Source organism: Salvelinus namaycush, unplaced genomic scaffold, assembly GCF_016432855.1.
Source record: "Salvelinus namaycush isolate Seneca unplaced genomic scaffold, SaNama_1.0 Scaffold1284, whole genome shotgun sequence".
Lineage (NCBI taxonomy): Eukaryota > Metazoa > Chordata > Actinopteri > Salmoniformes > Salmonidae > Salvelinus > Salvelinus namaycush.
The window spans coordinates 32,501-42,500 of NW_024057991.1; the positions used below are offsets into that span (position 1 = coordinate 32,501).

At 52.2% G+C, this 10,000-nt stretch overlaps 1 protein-coding gene across 2 annotated transcripts in view; it reads left to right on the top strand.

Annotated features, from left to right (window-relative positions):
- crmp1 (collapsin response mediator protein 1) overlaps positions 1-10,000 on the top strand; it is a 25,840-nt gene that overhangs the window by 13,976 nt on the left and 1,864 nt on the right. For both annotated transcript variants that reach the window (XM_038982762.1, XM_038982763.1), the window contains exons 10-12: positions 5,010-5,151; positions 5,705-5,875; positions 6,899-7,081. In XM_038982762.1, the coding sequence (XP_038838690.1) occupies positions 5,010-5,151; positions 5,705-5,875; positions 6,899-7,081 (496 nt within the window). The remainder of the gene's footprint in view (positions 1-5,009; positions 5,152-5,704; positions 5,876-6,898; positions 7,082-10,000) is intronic.

Below are 10,000 nucleotides of genomic sequence, written 5' to 3' on the forward strand. Positions count from 1 at the left end.
AGTACCGTGTGGCAAAACAAACACAGACACGGCAACAATCACTCACAAACAAACAGTGAAAACAGCCTACCTTAATATGGTTGTCACGTTCCTGACCTGTTTTCTGTTGTTTTTGTATGTGTTAGTTGGTCAGGGCGTGAGTTTGGGTGGGCAGTCTATGTTTTCTGTTTCTATGTTGGTTTAATGGGTTGCCTGGTATGGCTCTCAATTAGAGGCAGGTGGTTTTCATTTCCTCTAATTGAGAGTCATATTAAGGTAGGTGTTTTCACACTGTTTGTTTGTGGGTGGTTGTCTCCTGTGTCAGTGTTTGTCGCGCCACACGGGACTGTCTCGGTTTATGTAATCTGTTCCTGTTCGTGAGTTCTTCGTGTATTTATGTAAGTTCCATGTCCAGGTCTGTCTACTCCGTTTTGTTATTTTGTTAATCATTCAAGTGTATTTCGTTTCGTGTTTTTTTTGTCTTGTTCATTAAAACCATGTCATTTCACAACGCTGCATTTTGGTCGAATCCCTGCTCCTCGGAGGAGGAAAGCCGTTACAGAACCACCCACCAAACCCGGATCAAGCAGCGGGTTAACGGACAGCGCACGAAGCAGGATTTCTGGTCTTGGGAGGAAATCATGGAAGGAAAAGGACCATGGGCTAAAGTTGGAGTTAATCGCCGCCCATGGGAACAGCTGGAGGCAGCTCGGAGAGCGGAGGAAACCGGAGAGAGGAACCGGCGCTATGAGGGGACGCGTCTAGCACGGAAGCCCGAAAAGCCCGCAAGTACAACCCAAAAATTTCTTGGGGGGGGGGCTAAGAGGTAGTGGGTCTAAGGCAGGTAGGAGACCTGCGCCCACTTCCCAGGCTAACCGTGGAGAGCGGGAGTACGGGCAGACACCGTGTTACGCAGTAGAGTGCACGGTGTCTCCTGTACGTGTTCATAGCCCGGTGCGGGTTATTCCACCTCCCCGCACTGGTAGGGCTAGATTGGGCATTGAGCCAAATGTCATGAAGCCGGCCCTACATATCTGGCCACCAGTACGGCTCCTCGGGCCGGCTTACATGGCACCAGCCTTACGCATGGTGTCCCCGGTTCGCCTACATAGCCCGGTGCGGGTTATTCCACCTCCCCGCACTGGTCGGGCGACGGGGAGCATTCAACCAGGTAAGGTTGGGCAGGCTCAGTGCTCAAGGGAGCCAGTACGCCTGCACGGTCCGGTATATCCGGCGCCACCTTCCCGCCCCAGCTCAGTACCACCAGTGCCTGCACCACGCACCAAGCCTCATGTACGTCTCCAGAGCCCTGTTCCTCCTCCACGCACTCTCCCTGTGGTGCGTGTCTCCAGCCCAGTGCCTCCAGTTCCGGCACCACGCACCAAGCCTCATGTGCGTCCTCAGAGCCCTGTACGCACTGTTCCTTCTCCCCGCACTCGCCCTGAGGTGCGTGCCCTCAGCCCGGTACCTCCAGTTCCGGTACCACGCACCAGGCCTATAGTGCGCTTCGAGAGGTCAGTGTGCCCTGTCCCTGCTCCCCGCACTAGCCTTGAAGTGCGTGCCGTCATCCCGGTACCTCCAGTTCCGGCACCACGCACCAGGCCTACTGTGCGCCTCAGCAGGGCAGAGTCGGCCGTCTGCCCAACGCCTTCTGCACTGCCTGTCTGCCCAGCTCCGTCTGAGCCATCTGTCTGCCCAGTGCCATCTGAGCCATCCGTCTGCCCAGCGCCGTCTGAGCCATCCGTCTGCCCAGCGCCGTCTGAGCCATCCGTCTGCCCAGCGCCTTCTGAGCCATCCGTCTGCCCAGCGCCTTCTGAGCCATCCGTCTGCCCAGCGCCTTCTGAGCCATCCGTCTGCCCAGCGCCTTCTGAGCCATCCGTCTGCCCAGCGCCTTCTGAGCCATCCGTCTGCCCAGCGCCTTCTGAGCCATCCGTCTGCCCAGCGCCTTCTGAGCCATCCGTCTGCCCAGCGCCTTCTGAGCCATCCGTCTGCCCAGCGCCTTCTGAGCCATAAGTCTGCCACGAGCCATTAGAGCCGCCCGTCTGTCCCGAGCCATTAGAGCCGTCAGTCAGTCAGGAGCCGCCAGAGCCGTCCGTCAGTCAGGAGCCGCCAGAGCCGCCAGCCAGTCAGGAGCCGCCAGAGCCGCCAGCCAGTCAGGAGCCGCCAGAGCCGCCAGCCAGTCAGGAGCCGCCAGAGCCGCCAGCCAGTCAGGAGCCGCCAGAGCCGCCAGCCAGTCAGGAGCCGCCAGAGCCGCCAGCCAGTCAGGAGCCGCCAGAGCCGCCAGCCAGTCAGGAGCTGCCAGAGCCGCCAGCCAGTCAGGAGCTGCCAGAGCCGCCAGCCAGTCAGGAGCTGCCCTACAGTCATGAGCTGCCCTACAGTCATGAGCTGCCCTCCAGTCATGAGCTGCCCTACAGTCATGAGCTGCCCTCCAGTCATGAGCTGCCCTACAGTCATGAGCTGCCCTACAGTCATGAGCTGCCCTACAGTCATGAGCTGCCCTACAGTCATGAGCTGCCCTTCAGTCATGAGCTGCCCTACAGTCATGAGCTGCCCTCCAGTCATGAGCTGCCCTCCAGTCATGAGCTGCCACTCAGTCCGGAGCTGCCACCCAGTCCGGAGCTGCCACCCAGTCCGGAGCTGCCATTAGTACAGAGTTGTCCCTCTGTCCTAAGCTACCTCTCTGTCCGGAGCTACCTCTCTGTCCGGAGCTACCTCTCTGTCCTGAGCTACCTCTCTGTCCTGAGCTACCTCTCTGTCCTGAGCTACCTCTCTGTCCTGAGCTACCTCTCTGTCCTGAGCTGTCTCCTCTATGTAGGAGGGGCCTTAGTGAAGGTTCCTGGACCATGGTCGGGGGCGAGGGTCGACACTCAAAGGACGCTAAGGAGGGGGACAAAGACAGTGGTGGAGTGGTGTCCTCGTCCACCGCCGGAGCCGCCACCGCGGACAGATGCCCACCCAGACCCTCCCCTTGAGTTTTAGGGGTGCGCCCGGAGTTCGCACCTTGAGGGGGGGGTTCTGTCACGTTCCTGACCTGTTTTCTGTTGTTTTTGTATGTGTTTGACGGTCAGGGCGTGAGTTTGGGTGGGCAGTCTATGTTTTCTGTTTCTATGTTGGTTTAATGGGTTGCCTGGTATGGCTCTCAATTAGAGGCAGGTGGTTTTCATTTCCTCTAATTGAGAGTCATATTAAGGTAGGTGTTTTCACACTGTTTGTTTGTGGGTGGTTGTCTCCTGTGTCAGTGTTTGTCGCGCCACACGGGACTGTCTCGGTTTATGTAGTCTGTTCCTGTTCGTGAGTTCTTCGTGTATTTATGTAAGTTCCATGTCCAGGTCTGTCTACTCCGTTTTGTTATTTTGTTAATCATTCAAGTGTATTTCGTTTCGTGTTTTTTTTGTCTTGTTCATTAAAACCATGTCATTTCACAACGCTGCGTTTTGGTCGAATCCCTGCTCCTCCTCTTCGGATGAAGAGGAGGAGGAAAGCCGTTACAATGGTTCCCAATCAAAGACAATGACAAACACCTGCCTCTGATTGAGAACCATATTAGGCCAAACGAACAAACCTAAACATAGAAACAAATAACATGCCCACCCCAACTCACGCCCTGACCATACTAAATAAAGACAAAACAAAGGAAATAAGGTCAGGAACGTGACACACACGCACACACATACACCACCCGCTGTCACCTTTCTCCCTGATTCCGAAAATAGAACAGAAACCAAAAAATGGATCTGTTGCCTTGGCTACAGACCTCTCCCTTCTCTGCCCCCTCCCTCCCTCCCTTCCTTCCTCCCTGTCTTTCTCCTTCCCTACTTCTTCTTCCCTCCCTCCCTCCCTCCCTTCCTTCCTCCCTGTCTTTCTCCCTCCCTCCCTCCCTCCCTCCCTCCCTCCCTCCCTCCCTCCCTCCCTCCCTCCGTTCCAGGCGGGTCTAGCTGTCACCATGCTAGTATGATGGTGTGGTTCTCTTTGAGGTCCTGCTGAATAGACATGTAGTATTATTAGGTTCTAAGGAGACAAAGGAGAACAATACAAGTATAATTTTAACTGTCTCTCTCTGTCTCTCTCTCTCTCTGTCTCTCTCTCTCTGTCTCTCTCTCTATTTCTCTCTCTCTATTTCTCTCTCTCTCTGTCTCTCTCTCTATTTCTCTCTCTCTCTGTCTCTCTCTCTCTCTGTCTCTCTCTCTCTGTCTCTCTCTCTCTGTCTCTCTCTCTCTGTCTCTCTCTCTCTGTCTCTCTCTCTCTGTCTCTCTCTCTCTGTCTCTCTCTCTATTTCTCTCTCTCTCTGTCTCTCTCTCTCTCTATTTCTCTCTCTCTCTGTCTCTCTCTCTCTCTGTCTCTCTCTCTCTCTCTCCGTCTCTCTCTCTCTGTCTCTCTCTCTCTGTCTCTCTCTCTCTGTCTCTCTCTGTCTCTCTCTCTCTGTCTCTCTCTCTCTGTCTCTCTCTCTATTTCTCTCTCTCTCTGTCTCTCTCTCTATTTCTCTCTCTCTCTGTCTCTCTCTCTCTCTCTGTCTCTCTCTCTCTGTCTCTCTCTCTCTGTCTCTCTCTCTCTGTCTCTCTCTCTCTGTCTCTCTCTCTATTTCTCTCTCTCTCTGTCTCTCTCTCTCTCTGTCTCTCTCTCTCTGTCTCTCTCTCTATTTCTCTCTCTCTCTGTCTCTCTCTCTCTCTGTCTCTCTCTCTCTCTGTCTCTCTCTCTATTTCTCTCTCTCTCTGTCTCTCTCTCTCTCTGTCTCTCTCTCTCTCTGTCTCTCTCTCTCTCTGTCTCTCTCTCTCTGTCTCTCTCTCTCTGTCTCTCTCTCTCTGTCTCTCTCTCTCTCTCTCTCTCTCTCTCTCTCTCTCTCTCTCTCTCTCTCTCTCTCTCTCTCTCTCTCTCTCTCTCTCCCCATCATCTCTCTCTCTCTCTCTCTCTCTCTCACTCTCCCTCTCCTCATCGTCTCTCTCTCTGTCTCCTACTCTCTCTCTCTCTCTCTCTCTCTCTCTTTAAAAGTAATTTATACATTGTTCTAATGTTGTGTTGATGTTTTGTCACAGCGGGGACCTGCAGGTGGTGGGCAGTGCCCACTGTGCCTACAGCACGTCCCAGAAGGCCATAGGAAAAGATGACTTCACCCTGATCCCCGAAGGAACCAACGGCATCGAGGAGAGGATGGGCTTCGTCTGGGACAAGGCTGTGGTGAGAGAGAGAGTGTGTGTGTGTGTCTGTGTGTCTGTGTGTGTGTGTGTGTGTGTGTGTGTGTGTGTGTGTGTGTGTGTGTGTGTGTGTGTGTGTGTGTGTGTGTGTGTGTGTGTGTGTGTGTGTGTGTGTGTGTGTGTGTGTGTGTGTGTGTGTGTGTGTGTGGACCCTGGTCTAAAGGTGTGTCTTCTCTCTCCTCTTCCTTCTCTCTCCTCCTCCTCCTCTTCGCTCTCTCTCTCTCTCCTCTCCTCTCCTCTCCTCCTTCTCTTCCCTCTCCTCGTCCCCCTCCTCTCCTCTCCTCTCCTCCTCTCTCTCTCTCTCCTCCTCTCTCTCTCTCTCCTCCTCTCTCTCTCTCTCTCTTCCTCTCTCTCTCTTCCTCTCTCTCGCTCCTCCTCCTCCTCCTCTCCTCCTCTCTCTCTCTTCTCCTCCCCTCCCCTCCTCTCTCTCTCTCCTCCTCTCTCTCTCTCTCTCTCTCTCTCTCTCTGTCTTCCTCTCTCTCTCTTCCTCTCTCCTCCTCCTCCTCCTCTCCTCCTCCTCTCTTCTCTTCTCTCAGGCTGTGGGTAAGATGGATGAGAACCAGTTTGTGGCGGTGACGAGCACCAACGCTGCTAAGATCTTCAACCTGTACCCTCGGAAGGGACGCATCGCTGTGGGTTCTGACGCTGACATCGTTATCTGGGATCCAGACAGGACCAAAACAATCACCTCCAAACTGCAACAGTCGGTGAGGGAAGAGAGGAGGAGGGAGAGAGGAGGATAGGATAGAAGAGAGGGAGAGAGAGGAAGGTAGAGAGGAGAGGAGGGGAGGGCAAGGGAGAGAGGAGAGGGCAGGAGGGGAAGGGAGGGGAAGGGAGAGAGGAGAGGAAGGGAGGGAGGGGAAGGGAGGAGGAGAGGGAGGGAGGGCAAGGGAGAGAGGGGAAGGAGAGAGAGGAAGGGAGAGAGGAGAGGGAGAGAGGGGAAGGGAGAGAGGGGAAGGGAGAGAGGAGATGGAGAGAGGGGAAGGGAGAGAGGAGAGGGAGGGAGGGGAAGGAGGGGAAGGGAGAGAGGGTTAAGGAGAGAGGAGAGGGAGGAGAAGGGAGAGAGGAGAGGGAGAGAGGAGAGGGAGGGAGGGGAAGGGAGAGAGGAGATGGAGAGAGGGGAAGAGAGGAGGAGGGTAGGATAGAGGAGAGGGAGAGAGGGGAAGGGAGAGAGGGGAGAGGGAGAGAGGGGAAGAGAGAGAGGGAGGGAGGGAAGGGGAGAGAGGAGAGGGAGAGAGGCGAAGAGAGGAGGAGGGGAAGGGAGAGAGGAGAGGGAGAGAGGGGAAGGGAGAGAGCAGAGGGAGGGAGGGGAAGGGAGAGAGGAGAGGGAAAGAGGCGAAGAGAGGAGGAGGGGAAGGGGGAGAGGGAGAGAGGGGAAGAGAGAGAGGGAGGGAGGGAGAGAAGGGGAGAGAGGGAGGAACTGGAACCAAGACATGATCAAAACCTTTACCTCCATATTACTACAAAAGACCAACTGAATCCTCTTCTACTCTCTACCCTTTATCTCCCTGCCCTCCCTCTATCCATCCCTCCTTTCCTCCCTCTCTCCCTGCCTGCCCTACCTCTATCCATCCCTCCTTTCCTTCCTCTCTCCCTCCCTGCCCTACCTCTATCCATCCCTCCTTTCCACCTTTCCTCCCTCTCTCCCTGCCTGCCCTCCCTCTATCCATCCCTCCTTTCCTCCTTTCCTCCCTCTCTCCCTCCCCCTCCTCCCTCCCCTCTCCCCCCAGGCTGTGGAGTATAACATCTTTGAGGGGCTGGCGTATCGGGGGGGTCCTGTCGTCGTGGTGACCCAGGGAAGGGTGGTCTATGAGGAGGGGGAAGGGCTCCGCGTCCAGCAGGGTTCAGGACGCTTCATTCCCCGCCAAGCCTTCCCAGACTACGTCTACCAACGCATCAGGACCAGGAACAAGGTAACTACATATCCCACAATGCAACACAAACCAGGAAGTGGCCCCACCCCCATCAGAAAAGGTACAGAACTTATTTTGGTATTAGCTACTAATTGGGCGAGTTCGACAGACAACTTTAAAGAGCAAATTCCCCTGAAAACAAACTTCTCCCTTTGAAAACGGCCTATGTGGCATCGATATGAGTCAGAAATATTTATTCTACAGCCAAAATTGACTATAAAGTGTAAAATAGAACAATTCTGTTCATAAAATTAGTCTCGTCCAAAACAGAGAGATGATACAATAGGAAAAATGATAGGTGACAGAATTAAGGCCACGCAACAGTTGTCCTTGGGTTGTCCAACAGTTGTCCTTGAGTTGTCCAACAGTTGTCCTTGGGTTGTCCTTGAGTTGTCCAACAGTTGTCCTTGGGTTGTCCAACAGTTGTCCTTGAGTTGTCCAACAGTTGTCCTTGGGTTGTCATTGGGTTGTCCAACAGTTGTCCTTGGGTTGTCCAACAGTTGTCCTTGGGTTGTCCAACAGTTGTCCTTGGGTTGTCCAACAGTTGTCCAACAGTTGTCCTCGGGTTGTCCAACAGTTGTCCTTGGGTTGTCCAACAGTTGTCCTTGGGTTGTCCAAAAGTTGTACTTGGGTTGTCCAACAGTTGTCCTTGGGTTGTCCAACAGTTGTACTTGGGTTGTCCTTGGGTTGTCCTTGGGTTGTCCAACAGTTGTCCTTGGGTTGTCCTTGGGTTGTCCAACAGTTGTCCTTGGGTTGTCCAACAGTTGTCCTTGGGTTGTCCAACAGTTGTCCTTGGGTTGTCCAACAGTTGTCCTTGGGTTGTCCAACAGTTGTCCTTGGGTTGTCCTTGGGTTGTCCAACAGTTGTCCTTGGGTTGTCCAACAGTTGTCCTTGAGTTGTCCAACAGTTGTCCTTGGGTTGTCCTTGGGTTGTCCTTGGGTTGTCCTTGGGTTGTCCAACAGTTGTCCTTGGGTTGTCCAACAGTTGTCCTTGGGTTGTCCAACAGTTGTCCTTGGGTTGTCCAACAGTTGTCCTCGGGTTGTCCAACAGTTGTCCTTGGGTTGTCCAACAGTTGTCCTTGGGTTGTCCAACAGTTGTCCTCGGGTTGTCCAACAGTTGTCCTTGGGTTGTCCAACAGTTGTCCTTGGGTTGTCCAACAGTTGTCCTTGGGTTGTCCAACAGTTGTCCTTGGGTTGTCCAACAGTTGTCCTTGGGTTGTCCAACAGTTGTCCTTGGGTTGTCCAACAGTTGTCCTTGGGTTGTCCAACGGTTGTCCTTGGGTTGTCCAACAGTTGTCCAACAGTTGTCCTTGGGTTGTCCAACAGTTGTCCTTGGGTTGTCCAACAGTTGTCCTTGGGTTGTCCAACAGTTGTCCTTGGGTTGTCCAACGGTTGTCCTTGGGTTGTCCAACAGTTGTCCAACAGTTGTCCTTGGGTTGTCCAACAGTTGTCCTTGGGTTGTCCAACAGTTGTCCTTGGGTTGTCCAACAGTTGTCCTTGGGTTGACCAACAATGTGGTTTGACTTTGGATATCCCTATGTGGCTAGTTAGGGACCATCGGTAAATTACACAATGTACATGGGACAATATGTTACACTTCCAATAGCTCCAAATTTCAATGACAGAAAAACCCAATTCCAACTATAAATTTTAATAATTCATATACAAATATTGAAAGCATTTAATGAGAAAACTAAAAGGTGTGCAACATGAAAATATCGTCTCATTTACATTGTGTAATTGATTGACGGTCCCAAACTAGCCCTAGAGATAGGATATCCAAAGTTAAACCAATTTTGCCACGGTCCAAACCAGCATGCTGAAGCTAATTAGGGAAGGAATTTGGCTAGCTTTTTCCCACATGCGAACACGCATCACCCAAACGACACCCCGAAAACCAACTCACGTTTGAATTCAGTCATGGTCGCTAGTATTTCTGAATGACCCCAATCTAAAACCAGGCCAAATCAGGAAGTTCAGCTGCCCTTTAATGGAGAATCGAGACCGAAATACAAATCCCCTTCCATCATATTAACTACTATTTGTAGTCAGTCACAATTTACCCATAACACATCACAGTTTTGTTGTTCCCGAACATACATATTCATTATTAAATTAAATAATATAAATATTAAATATAATAACCATTATATTTAGCTTGGGCTTCATGGGGTGAAATAGTGTTTATTTGTGACCTGCTAGTCTCTGCTGAGTCCCCAACAGATGTTCTGGTTGTCATGGGAAACGGAACTTCCAGCTTTTGGACGTTAATTAACAAGGAGACAATCCATTTGAATTAACTCCTCCTCCACATATACTGGATTGGTTGAACAGTGCAGAAGAGAACCTCCCCTGACAGTTATTTTTCCTTCACTTTAAGAGCCAGACAGGATGTCGTTTCAGGAGTTTCTTTCTGCTACGTTATGTTACTGCCCTGACTCACTAGACCTAGTGACACTACATATCCCATAATGCAACACAACCAGGAAGTGGTGGATTGCAGTATCAAGAGCATGAACGGGGCTAAGGTAGTGGCACCACATATCCCATAATGCAACACAACCAGGAAGTGGTGGATTGCAGTATCAAGAGCATGAACGGGGCTAAGGTAGTGACACTACATATCCCATAATGCAACACAACCAGGAAGTGGTGGATTGCAGTATCAAGAGCATGAACGGGGCTAAGGTAGTGGCACCACATATCCCATAATGCAACACAACCAGGAAGTGGTGGATTGCAGTATCAAGAGCATGAACGGGGCTAAGGTAGTGGCACTACATATCCCATAATGCAACAGAACCAGGAAGTGGTGGATTGCAGTATCAAGAGCATGAACGGGGCTAAGGTAGTGGCACTACATATACCATAATGCAACACAACCAGGAAGTGTTCTCCCCCCCCATTCTGGAACGTTCAA